This window comes from Anolis sagrei, chromosome 2 (assembly GCF_037176765.1).
Source record: "Anolis sagrei isolate rAnoSag1 chromosome 2, rAnoSag1.mat, whole genome shotgun sequence".
NCBI lineage: Eukaryota > Metazoa > Chordata > Lepidosauria > Squamata > Dactyloidae > Anolis > Anolis sagrei.
Window position 1 is genome coordinate 171548181 of NC_090022.1, and position 13850 is coordinate 171562030.

The 13850-nt window shown below is 43.8% G+C and overlaps 1 protein-coding gene across 1 annotated transcript in view; it reads right to left on the reverse strand.

Moving 5' to 3' along the window:
- ICAM5 (intercellular adhesion molecule 5) overlaps window positions 1-13850 on the reverse strand; it is a 52766-nt gene that overhangs the window by 16934 nt on the left and 21982 nt on the right. The window contains exons 4-6 of the mRNA XM_060763321.2: window positions 10273-10551; window positions 9852-10130; window positions 4176-4418 (exon numbers count right to left, since the gene is read on the reverse strand). Coding sequence (XP_060619304.2) covers window positions 4176-4418; window positions 9852-10130; window positions 10273-10551 — 801 coding nt within the window. The remainder of the gene's footprint in view (window positions 1-4175; window positions 4419-9851; window positions 10131-10272; window positions 10552-13850) is intronic.

Below are 13850 nucleotides of genomic sequence, written 5' to 3' on the forward strand. Positions count from 1 at the left end.
TGAGAGCATTGGTTTCCAGGTGGAAGACGGTCTCGGTCAGGGTTGGCTTGACACACCTTCCTCTTGGCATGTTTCTCTCTTTCACCCTCCATTTGTGCCTCTTCAAATTCTGCAGCATTGCAGGTCACAGCTGACCTCCAGCTGGAGCGTTCAAGGGCCAGGGCTTCCCAGTTCTCAGTGTCTATGCCAGAGTTTTTAAGATTGGCTTTGAGCCCATCTTTAAATCTCTTTTCCTGCCCACCAACGTTCCCTTTTCCGTTCTGGAGTTCATAGTAGAGCAACTGCTTTGGGAGACGGTGGTCAGGCATCTGGACAACGTGGCCGGTCCAGCAGAGTTGATGGCAGAGGACCATCGCTTCAATGCTGGTGGTCTTTGCTTCTTCTTTCCACTTGTCTTTGTTTCTTCTTTCCACTAGTTTGTTAGGACATTTTTTAGAGTTCTTGTGGGTTTTTTCGGGCTATATGGCCATGTTCTAGAGGCATTTCTCCTGACGTTTCGCCTGCATCTATGGCAAGCATCCTCAGAGGTCTGCTGGAGCTGGGAAAAAGGGGTTTATATATCTGTGGAATGACCAGGGTGAGACAAAAGGCTTTTGTAAGTTGGGCTAGGTGTGAATCTTTTCAACTGACCACCTTGATTAGCATACAATGGGCTGACAGTGCCTGGAGCAAACTCTTCTTGAAAGGTGATTAGATGTCCCTGCCTGTTTTTCTCTCTGCTGTTTTAATTTTAGAATTTTTTAATACTGGTAGCCAGATTTTGTTCATTTTCATGGTTTCTTCCTTTCTGTTGAAATTGTCCACATGTTTGTGGATTTCAATGGCTTCTCTGTGTAGTCTGACATGGTGGTTGTGAGAGTGGTCCAGCATTTTTGTATTCTCAAATAAAATGCTGTGTCCAGGTTGGTTCATCAGGTGCTCTGCTATGGCTGACTTCTCTGGTTGAAGTAATCTGCAGTGCCTTTCATGTTCCTGGATTCTTGTTAGGGCGCTGCGTTTGGTGGTCCCTATGTAGACTTGTCCACAGCTGCATGGTATACGGTAGACTCCTGCAGAGGTGAGAGGATCCCTCTTGTCCTTTGCTGAACGTAGCATTTGTTGGATTTTCCTGGTGGGTTTGTAGATTGTTTGTATGTTGTGTTTCCTCATCAGCTTCCCTATGCGATCAGTGGTTCCCTTGATGTATGGCAGGAACACTTTTCCTCTGGGTGGATCTTCATCTTTACTCTTGTGGCTTGTTCTTGGTCTTGCAGCTCTTCTGGTGTCTGAGGTGGAGTATCCATTGGCCTGGAGAGCCCAGTTGAGGTGGTTCAGTTCATCTTGGAGGAGGTGGGGTTCACAGATTCTTTTTTTTTTTTGCACGGTCTGTCAAGGCTTTAATGGTGCTTCTTTTTTGACTTGCGTGATGGTTGGAGTTTTTATGTAGATATCTATCTGTGTGTGTGGGTTTTCTGTAAACGGTGTGACCCAATTGTTGATCTGGTTTGCGGATGACTAGGACATCTAGAAAAGGCAGTCTTCCTTCCTTTTCTTTTTCCATAGTGAACTGGATGTTAGGGTGGATGTTGTTAAGATGTTCCAGGAACCTGTTGAGTTCTTCATCTCCATGGCTCCAAATGGTGAAAGTGTCATCCACATATCTGAACCATATAGTGGGCTTTTTGGTTGCTGTTTCAAGAGCTTGTTTTTCAAATTGTTCCATGTAGAAGTTAGCTATGACTGGGCTGAGAGGGCTCCCCATAGCTACTCCATCTTTCTGTTCGTAGAATTCATTGTCCCACTGAAAATAGCTGGTGGTGAGGCAATGGTGAAACAGCGCCGTGATGTCTTCTGGGAACCTCTGGTTGATGAGTGTCATGGTGTCTGCAACTGGGACCATGGTAAATAGAGACACCACATCGAAGCTGATCAGTTTGTCATTTGTATTTAGTTTGAGATTGCTGATTTTTTCAATGAAGTGGGCTGAGTCCTTGATGTAGTGTGTTGTGAGCCCAATGTGGCTTTGTAACTGTGCAGCAAGAAATTTGGCTAAGTCATATGTGGGGGACCCAATGGCACTCACGATTGGTCTGAGAGGGGTGGAGTCCTTATGGATTTTGGGGAGTCCATAAAGCCTGGGTGGAAGGGCTTCCGATTTACAAAGCTGCTGTCGTATGTCGAAGTTGATTGAGGAGTTTTTAATTAGAGTGTTGGTTTTTCTGGTTATTTTGGAAGTTGGGTCTTGCTTAAGTTTTCTGTATATAGTAGGGTCCAGGAGTTTTCTGATCTTCTCCTTGTATTGCTCTGTATGCATGATGACTGTGGCATTCCCCTTGTCTGCTGGCAGAATGAGGATATCAGGATCTGAATTTAGGTCTCTAATGGCTTCTCTCTCCTTCCTAGTAATGTTACTGGAGGGGAGTTTTGCCTTTTTCAGGATCCTTGCTGCTTCCGCTCGTACTTCTTCTGCTTCCTCCTCTGGGAGGCGGTAAATTGCTGATTCGACATTGGCAATGATGTTTTCTACTGGGATCCTGGTGGCGGTTACAGCAAAGTTTCCTCCTTTCGCTAGTATGGATACTTGGTCTTCAGAGAGTTGTCTGTCTGTCAGGTTGATGATGGTCCGTGATGTATCCAGTTCTGGTTTCGGCTGTTGCTTTTGTCGTTTGTGGAATTTTTGTTTTTGTCTGTTGGTGTGGACAACCATGTTTTTCTCCATTTTCCTGTAAGTGAGATTGTCTATTTTGTCCCAGTCCTGGGAATTCATCTTCTGGCTGATATTGATATGGAGATGCAGCAGTTCCTTGTCTGTGTTTGCGAGTTCTTTGCGGATGGTGTGGATTCTCTCTCTTAAGAGGTTGCGTTCCAGGCGGTCATAGATCCGGTGAGCCTGTGGTGTTTTGAAAGTCCTTTTGGCTGCGAGGAATTGTGGGATGGTATCTGTGTCTCTGCAGCGTAGAAGGAAAGTCAGGGAGCACAGTAGATGTGCTTTCCTGGTCCTTAGTTTCTCCAATTTCCGTGTGTCTTGGAACAGTTTCTCCCCGTAGAGATGTTCAATGTATTGTCGAAGGCTTTCATGGCCGGAATCACTCAGTTCTTGTGGGTTTTTTCGGGCTATATGGCCATGTTCTAGAGGCATTTCTCCTGACGTTTCGCCTGCATCTATGGCAAGCATCCTCAGAGGTCTGCTGGAGCTGGGAGAAAGGGGTTTATATATCTGTGGAATGACCAGGGTGAGACAAAAGGCTTTTGTAAGTTGGGCTAGGTGTGAATCTTTTCAACTGACCACCTTGATTAGCATACAATGGGCTGACAGTGCCTGGAGCAAACTCTTCTTGAAAGGTGATTAGATGTCCCTGCCTGTTTTTCTCTCTGCTGTTTTAATTTTAGAATTTTTAGAGTATTTGTTGGCTAGGTGAGCCAAGATGTGGACCTGATCTAATGTTGATTTCCCCTTAGAAAATCCTGCTTGCTCGGGGCTAGTTATGTTGTTTTGGTTGACCCATGACTGTAGCCTAGTCTGGAGAAGCTTGGCATACATCTTGCTCCCAGTCCATATCAGTCCTGTTGTGAGCTTAGTTGAGAGTGAAAAAAGAAGAAAAGAATGTATCTTAAATGCTAGCTGTCCTCCCTTTGCTGGAACAAGTAGCTATCCAAGGTTCTGATGCTACTCTGCCTTTTGGATTTCTGCTTGAGGTGCATCCCACTCATTCATGTCATGCTACTTTACTTCCAGGACTGTCATCCCAAGAAAAAGTCACTCAAATCGAATCATAGAATCACCGAGTTGGAAGAGACCTCATGGGTCATCCAGTCCAACACCATTCTGCCAAGAAGCAGGAAAATTGCTTTCAAATCACCCCTAACAGATGGCCATCCAGCCTCTGTTTAAAAGCTTCCAAAGAAGGAGCCTCCACCACACTCCAGGGCAGAGAGTTCCACTGCTGAATGGCTCTCACAGTCAGGAAGTTCTTCCTCATGTTTAAAAGCCTCCAAAGAAGGAGCCTCCACCACACTCCAGAGCAGAGAGTTCCACTGCTGAACAGCTCTCACAGTCAAGAAGTTCTTCCTCATGTTCAGATGGAATCTCCTTTCTCGTAGTTTGAAGCCATTGTTCAAGAAAGGAGATTCCAAATAAATGAACAGGCAACCCCTTCTTGCTTCCTTGACATGTAACAACATAGATTTCTACTTACATTCCACATGGATGGTGACAGCTTTCGTCGTTGAGCCAAACTCATTTGTGGCCGTGCAGTTGTAGATGCCAGCATGACTGCGGTTAACCAGCTCCTCCCTTTGCATGTTCCGAGTGATGCTGTCTTTGATGCAAGTCACAGACGGCTCTGGGTTCCCCTTAGCCATGCACTGGAGCCTTTGCCGTGTTCCTTCCACCCACGTGTGGTTGTCTGGACACATCGAGCCATCCATTTCCGGCACATCTGCAATGTGCAGAGGGAACACACACATTGGTTGAGGTTCTTCTCTCTTTAGGTAAGAAATAAAGGGGGAGGTTTAATGTTGCAGAACACTGGCCGCCCATATTTGGGAAGTATTTCCATGGGGGACATGACAGAAGCCTCCCACAAGGATGGTAAAACATCAAAACATCCGGGCAACCTCTGGGTAACCCCAGAAGCAACTTGCAGTATCTCAAGTTGCGCCTGACACCAAAAGAAATAAATAAGTAAGCAAGCAAGTAAGTAAGTAAGTAAGTAAGTAAGTAAAAACATCATAGGCCCAGCTTTAGTGTGGTCCTTTAGTTATCAGCTGCCTGGAAACACATACACTTTAAAATTTATACATGTCACGGTGGTCCACGCTCTTGTTACATCCCAATTAGATTACTGCAATGCACTCTACGTGGGGTTGCCTTTGAAGACTGTTCGGAAACTCCAACTAGTCCAGCGGGAGGCAGCCAGACTGCTCACCGGAGCGTCATACAGGGAGCATACCACCCCCCTGTTGTGTCAGCTCCACTGGCTGCTGATCCAATTCCGAGCACAATTCAAAGTGCTGGTTTTGACTTACAAAACCCTATACAGTTCCGGCCCAGTGTATCTGTCCGAATGGATCTCCCGCTACGTCCCACCTCGGAGTCTAAGATCTTCTGGGGAGGCTCTGCTCTCGACCCCGCCTCTATCACAAGTGAGATTGACGGGGACGAGGAGCAGGGCCTTCTCGGTGGTGGCCCCTCACCTGTGGAATTCACTCCCTGGGGAAATTAGATCCTTTAGGAAAAAATTGAAAACTTGGATTTGGGACCAGGCATTGGGACATTCTGGCAGTTAAAGAAAGGACTTTGACAATGGACAGGAATTGACTAAGCGGAATGGAATTATGGAATTATGGTTTTACTGATTGTGTTATGTACCGATTGTTTTTAACTGTGATAATTGTTTTAACTGCTGTTTTGTATGTATGTGTATCTTGTGTAGGCATCGAATTGTGCCTTTTTGTAAGCCGCCCTGAGTCCCCCCTTGGGGGTTGAGAAGGGCAGGGTAGAAGTACCCGAAATAAATAATAAAATAAATATCTCTACTCTGGGCAAAGGTCTGCCATTGGGGCTCACCAAGAAATGGACTGTCAAAAATGCCAGACAAAAGAGATAAAAATGAAGTTTTGATACTTCAAACAATAAATGGTCCTGGTAGTCTGAAGAAAATAAGGATGGGGAACTTCTTAAAGAGGTTCTGAGTTGTTTTAAGTTAGTTTTGGATTATTTATTTAATAGTTTTAGAGTTTTTTATTGATTGCTCTTCATCTTTCCGTAGAAAGGATAACAATTGACAATTACAAAGCATTTCATTGGATGCTAGTTCACTGATTCTCAGGTTCTTCAACAGAATTGTTAAGTTGATAAAACCTGGCATACTGTGATGATGATGGTGATGATGATGATGTCAGTCATAGAATCATAGACTCCTAGAGTTGGAAGAGACCTCATGTGCCATCAAGTTCAACCCCCTGCCAAGAAGCAGGAATATTGCATTCAAAGCACTCCTGACAGATAGCCATCCAGCCTCTTTTTAAAATCTTCCAAAGAAGGAGCCTCCACCACACTCCGGGGCAGAGAGTTCCACTGCTGAACAGCTCTCACAGTCAGGAAGTTCTTCCTCATGTTCAGATGGAATCTCCTCTCTTATAGTTTGAAGCCATTATTCCGTGTCCTAATCTCCATGGAAGCAGAAAACAAGCTTGCTCCCTCCTCCCAACTCTGCCACCTTTTGTCAAGACTTAGGTCTCCCCACGATTCCATGGTATCACCAGACTGGCAATCCCCACCACCAGAAAACCCCTCAAAAGTGTCACTGGATGTTGGTTGAGTACACACATTCCGAATCTCCTGAACCTTGGTCCAATCCAGTAGTTCCTCTTCATCCCCACTACTCCCAGACCCATCATTTCCAGAAAAGCCCATGAAATCCTCTTCCTCTGTGGGAGCAGTAAGTATGTCCCGGATCTTCTTTCTCTGGCACTTCTCGTCTGACTCCTGCTCTCGAGTAATCCTCTTAGTGCCTCTTTTCCCACATGCATCTCCTTCCTCCTCCTCACTCATTTCACTCTCAGAGAAACCTTCAAAGGATTCTTCATCAGTGGGTGACATAAGTATCTCCCGAATTCTCTTCCTCATCTAACACTTAGGTGCCTCTACTGGATTTAATTAAATTCCACGCTACCAGAAACCATAACTACAGATTATTGCTGAGGTTTGCAGCTCTTGTTCACTCACACCAATGCTCTTTACCTGTTTCGCCAGCAATTTTATTGGTCTGCCTCGACAAATTCTTGCGGTTACTACTTCCCACCTCAAAGCTAGTCTCCTCTAAGTCTTGCAGGACTACATCTCCAGTAATAAAAAGTGTGCAGAACCTAAGAGCCTGTGGAAATAAAGGAGACAAACTCACTTCATTTGCAGCTTTGTGTCTGTCAGGGAGAACCAAGAAAATGTGATTATATGCTGCTGCTCTGTCAAGGACTCGGGGAATTAGTGCCGGTGATTAAAAAGGAGGAGAGGGATGGGATATCAAAGAAAAGGAGCTCAGAGTATTGAGTGCCGTTCTTGTTTCAAAGGTATAGAATAGGGAGTATGGAGACCGGTGTTCCTTTGGAGACCTCAGCAGCCAGTGGATGGCATGATGGTGCTGGGCAGTGTAGGTCAAAACATGGGCCCAGGATATTTATTTATTTCAAATATTACCCCACCCTTCTCAACCTCCCCCACCCCACATCACATTGTTGGCTCATGTTTAACTTGTTGTCCACGAGGACTCCAAGATCTTTTTCACACGTACTGCTCTCGAGCCAGGCGTCCCCCATTCTGTATCTTTGCATTACATTTTTTCTGCCAAAGTGGAGTATCTTGCATTTGTCACTGTTGAACTTCATTTTGTTAGTTTTGGCCCATCTCTCTAATCTGTCAAGATCGTTTTGAATTCTGCTCCTGTCCTCTGGACTATTGGCTCTCCCTCCCAATTTGGCGTCGTCTGCAAACTTGATGATCATGCCTTCTAGCCCTTCATCTAAGTCATTAATAAAGATGTTGAACAGGACCGGGCCCAGGACAGGACCCTGCTTGTGGCACTCCGCTCGCCACTTCTTTCCAGGATGAAGAGGAAGCATTGGTGAGCACTCTCTGTGTTCGTCCACTTAACCAATTACAGATCCACCTCACCGTAGTTTTGCCTAGCCCACATTGGACTAGTTTCCTTGCCAGGTGTAAGATAAATGAAGGCACTGGAGTAATAGAACTTTGCAGTAGGCAAAGTTTTGGTTTCGTGCCTTGGGTCTTGCCGTTTTTCTTGTTGGGTTTGGGTCCTGGATCTGCAGGTTGCTGCTTTCTTCGTGTACCAATCAGCTTGGATTCTCGTAAGTGCGGATTTCCCCTCTCCTTGACTTCAGACTGTTTTTGATGACGACGTTGCCTTTTGGACATTGAAACTTTCAACTGGGATTTTTTCGACTTTGGACTACTTCTGGACGACGGCTTCTCTTCATGGCTCCTTGTTTGCTTATTATCTTTGAACTGTGTGATTTTGGTGTGTTTTGGAAGAACTCTTATTTAATCTGGATTTTTTGCCAGTTTAATCCGGTTTATTTTCCAAGTTTGTTTTTCAAGCTGCAAATTGCTGAAAACTTTGAGTTCTGACCAGAGGCACTGAAGCAAGTGTCTCTGAGTCCTGTTTACTTTGCTTTAATAAACTATTGTTTTGGATATACTCCTGTGTCTGGCTCTTTAAGGCATCTGGGTTCCGACACAATCCATGCACAAAACCATATATATATATATATATATATATATATATATATATATATATATTTGCTGGAGTCTTCTTTATGGCCTCATAAATCAGTTAATTCATTATATATATATATATATATATATATATATATATATATATATATAATGAATTAACTGATTTATGAGGCCATAAAGAAGACTCCAGCAAAGCATTCCAGCGGGGAAGCATGCAGGGAATGCGGAAGTGCTTCATCTGCGTTGCAGATGGATGATATGAAAGCAACAGCTCCCCTGGTGGCCAGAAAAAGTTAAAATAGTTTTTGTGTATGTCTGTATATTAGGCTTGGGTAACCACGGAAAAATTTGGTTCTAAACTCGTTTTGTTTTTAGGGGGACCTTGCGTTTTGTTTTTTTTTACAATTCTGAAATTTTCCTTTTAAAAATTTCAAAATATACGAAATTTCGTATAATTACAAATCGATTCGTTAATGGCGGACACGATTGCGCAATATGCTAAAAAAAAACCCTCCAAATGGGACAGGGGGAACTTCTGAAGCTTCCCTCTCCCTCTGTTGTTGACTGTTGGTGTGATAAAACAAACAACAACTATAAAACTTGCACCAGACATGCGAAAATAATTACGAAATAATTACAAAATAATTACGAAATAATTACAAAATAATTACAAAATAAATTGAAAAAATTGTTTCGAATCTAATATACTCCTCACACTATTCCTGCATGGCTCAATATTGGATCGTAAGCTAATTTAAATACGAATTAATAATGAATTACGAAATTGACGAACGAAACCGCCCAAGCCTACTGTATATGTTTGTATGTCAAAAATTGGCATTGAATGTTTGCCATATATGTGTACACTGTAATCCGCCCTGAGTCCCCTGCGGGGTGAGAAGGGCGGAATATAAAAGCTGTAAATAAATATATATATATATGTGCAAACACACATATACACATATACATGAATACACACACACACATATATACTAGGGCTGGGCGGTTTCGTTTCGTTAATTCGTAATTCGTTAAAAATTTGTTATTTTTTTTGTTAACGAAGCGATAACGAACCATTCTGGAGCAACTTAAAAACGAAACGAATTTTTCAATTCGTTTCGTAAATGCTTCGTATTTCGTTATGTATTCGTTTTGTTATTGGTTTGAGGTCGTTTCGTTATTATTTCCGCATGTCTGGGGCAAGTTTTATAGTTGTTTTTTGTTTAATTAGTGAAAAAAAATTATAATATCACACCAACAGTCAACAACAGAGGGAGAGGGAAGCTTCAGAAGTTTTTTTAGCATATTGCGTGATCGCGGCCGCCATTAACAAATCGATTCGTTATTGTTTCGTTATTGTTTTGTAATTTTTTTTTACCATTTACGAAATTTCGTAAATATCGAACTTTTTTTAAGGAAAATTTCGGAATTCTTTTAAATATCGAAACGCAAAAAACCCCAAAAAACGAATCGATTTTAGAAACAAATTTTTCCGTTGTTACCCAGGCCTAATATATACACACAAAATACATATACACAGACTGGGCCAAAGCAATGCGTGGCAGGGGACGGCTAGTATGATATAAATATCTTGTCAGAAAAGAGGTTCTGTACTCACAGAAGACAGTAAGGTTGGCAGATGTACGCTTAATGATGATGTCTCCACCAATTATGAGTTCGGCTTCACAAACAAATTCCCTTCCATTGTCTTCCTCCTGAGCTGTCAGGGTGAACTGCAGAGGGAGATGCTTGCTAGTAGCCAAGCTTCTTCCAGAAGCATTTTGGCTCTGAAGAGAAATGCTGAGGGGTTGAGTGGCTGAAGAATTGCAGACAAAGGTCACTGGGTTGTTGACAAGGGTCTGAGATGGATACACTTCTAGGGAAGGCTCAAGAAAACCTGTTGGCATAAAGGAAGAGGTTATCCCTGTACCCACTCAGAGGACAGATATCTAGTGCCACATGGAAATGACGTCAAAGGCCAGACCTTCCTTGGGAAGGCTATGGTTGCACACTATTAAAGGCTATGGAAGCATACTTACTGTAAACATATATGGTTTCTATCACAGATTTGGTCTCTGGTCCCAGGGTCACTGTGCAGCTCAACGTATGGTTTCCTGTTGATAAGGATGAGATTGCAGCTTGGGCTTTCATTGTATCACCCAGTACAGTAGTGTTGACTTTCAGCCTCTCCTCTGCAAAGGCCATTTCGAAAAGGGCCTCTTCAGCTGGGAAAACCCCAACAACATCACATTGTACTGTGATAGTGGTGTTGGCTTCCAGGTAGGGCAACGTATGAATCTGAGGGTCCATTGGGAAACCTATAAGAGAGAAATCAGATTGTTGATGTATTGAGAGTCAACTCCTGGATTATCATCTACAAGAGTTCACTTTGTGGACTACAATTCCCAGACACTGCCATTTGTGTTGGGGAATATGGAGGTGGAAGTCCAAAAAAGGAACTTTTCAAAGGTCTGGAGAAAATACAAAAGATACACTTTATTTGTTTATTTCATTTATATCCCACTTTCTTTCAATACTCTAGGTAATTAATAACATATTTAATTACAATACAAATCTATATAAATAAAAATGTAATGTCCGTTTGTGGGATTAACAGAACTCAAAAACCACTGGACGAATTGACACCAAATTTGGACACAAGACATCTAACAACCCAATGTATGTCCTTCATTAAAAAAAATTGATTTTGTCATTCGAGAGCTGTAGTTGCTGGGATTTATAGATCACCTACAATCAAAGAGCATTCTGAATCCCACCAATGATGAAATTGAACCAAACTTGGTACACAGAACTCCCATGACAAACAGAAAATATTGGAAGGGTTTGGTGGGCAGTGTCCTTTGGTTTTGGAGTTGTAGTTCACCTACATCTAGAGATCTCTGTGGACTCAAACAATGATGGATCTGGACCAAACTCTACACAAATACTCAATATGCCCAAATGTGAACGCTGGTGGAGTTTGGGGAAAACAAAATCTTGACATTTGGGAGTTGTAGTTGCTGGGATTTATAGTTCACCTACAATCACAGAGCAAGGGCCAAACCTCCCAGACAGAACCCCCATGGGGGCAACAGCAATGCATGGCAGGGGACAGCTTGTTGTTGTTCATTCGTTCAGTTGTCTCCGACTCCTCATGGACCAGCCCACGCCAGAGCTCCCTGTCGGCCATCAGCACCCTCAGCTCCTTCAAGGATGCCATCCATCCATCTTGCCCTTGGTCGGACCCTCTTCCTTTTTCCTTCCATTTTCCCAGCATCATTGTCTTCTCTAAGCTTTCCTTTCTTCTCTCTACTATCCCTCCAATGAGCAGCCGGGCTTTATTTCCTGGAGTATGGACTGGTTGGATCTTCTCACTGTCCAAGGCACTCTCAGAACTTGATTGACTTTGAAAGAGCTGGGAGTGCTGACGGCCAACAGGGAGCTCTGGCATGGGCTGGTCCATGAGGTCACGAAGAGTCGGAAACGACTGAACGAATGAATAACAACATCATGTCTCTTATCAACCTTCTTTTTTGCAGGCGAAACATGCCCAGCTCTTTAAGACGCTCCTCATAGGGGATGGTCTTCAGACCTTTGATAATTTTAATTGCCCTACTGTATACACCTTCCAGCTTGTCAATATCTCTCTGAAATTGTGGTGCCCAGTATTTCAGGTGAGGTTTAACCAAAACCAAATAGAGAAAGGCACCATGATTTTCCTCGATTTAGACACTATACTCTCTTTGATGTAGCCCAAACTTTTAAAACCGGGGGCCAGTTCACTGTCCCTCAGACCGTTGGAGGGCCAGACTATAGTTTTTTTTTAAAAAAAAATTAATTTAAAAAATCCTATGCACATTGCACATATCTTATTTTGCTGTGTGGAAGGACCCTTAGAGGGGGTTCTTTCTAGACCTCTTTAGGCAGTAATTCCAGGAGCAGAGAATGGGAAATCTTCCTATTTCTAGTCTGAACAAAATCTGGCTACCAGTATTAAAAAAACTCTAAAATTATAAATGTAAATAAAGAACAACACTCAAACACAGGGGAACTCCAGACAAGAAACAATCAGGGCCAACTAATCACCTCTCAACAAAGGATTCTCCCTAAAAACTGTCAGGCTATGAAATGGTAATCAAGGTGGCCAATTGAAACATTCATACCTACCTCCAACAGACAAGAGTTCTTTCTCCCACCCTGGATGTTCCACAATTTTCCTAGTTAAAGGTTTTCCTCTGACATGAAGTCCAGTAATGTCTGACTGGGGTGTGGTGCTCATCTGCATTTCTAAGTCGAAGAGCCGGCGTTGTCCGTAGACACCTCCAAGGTCATGTGGCCGGCATGACTGCATGGAGTGCCGGGGCAGCCTCCCTTGGCTGGCTCACGCTATCCATCAGGCCCAATGGGCAGCGTGAGCCAACCAAGGGCAGCTGCTCTGCATGGCCTACTCACGCGTAAAGCACCTCACGAGGTGCTTTACGCGTGAGTAAGCCACGCGGAGCAGCTGCCCTTGGCTGGCTCACGCTGCCCATGGGGCCTGACGGATAGTGTGAGCCTGCCAAGGGAGGAGCAGCACCATGCGGCCTACTTGTGTGTAAAGCACCTTGCGAGGTGCTTTACGCGCGAGTAGGCCACGCGAAGCAGCTGCCCTTGGCTGGCTCACGCTGCCCATCGGGCCTGACGGATAGCGTGAGCCAGCCAAGGGAGGGGCACTGTGGGGGTGGTGCTCCTCCTCCGTGGGCCGGAGAAGTGCCCTTGGTGGGCCGGAAGTGGCCCACGGACCATAGTTTGAGGACTCTCATCTATCCATTCATCTTGCATACATGGATCTCTTTTTTTGGACTGTGAACATGTGATGCGAGTTCAAATGCATCCACTCTGCCTTACCGTCAATGGGATGCCACTCTCTATTCATACTCTGCTAAAACCAAGCCACCTATAAAAAATACTTGTGCCTAAATGTAGAGCAGGCATTTAGAGCAGCTCCCATTCATTTCCCACTCAGTTCTTCTGGCTGCCTCCTCTGCACATCTCTGTGCGTATTTTGGTAGAATTTGACGTGAGTTAATTGTGTCACGCATTTATTTCTGGAAGTCACATTGGGCTTTTGAGGAAAAGGTGACAAATAAACAATGCTTTTAGAACATGATATATTTTCATGGGCTGCCTTGCTTGTTCTGAAGGGCTAGAAGGCATGATCATCAAGTTTGCAGACGACACCAAATTGGGAGGGATAGCCAATACTCCAGAGGACAGGAGCAGAATTCAAAACGATCTTGACAGATTAGAGAGATGGGCCAAAACTAACAAAATGAAGTTCAACAGTGACAAATGCAAGATACTCCACTTTGGCAGGAAAATGAAATGCAAAGATACAGAATGGGGGATGCCTGCCTCGAGAGCAGTACGGGTGAAAAAGATCTTGGAGTTCTCGTGGACAACAAGTTAAACATGAGCCAACAATGTGATGTGGCGGCAAAAAAAGCCAATGGGATTTTGGCCTGCATCAATAGGAACATAGTGTCTAGATCTAAGGAAGTAATGCTACCCCTCTATTCTGCTTTGGTTAGACCACATCTGGAATATTGTGTCCAATTCTGGGCACCACAATTCAAGA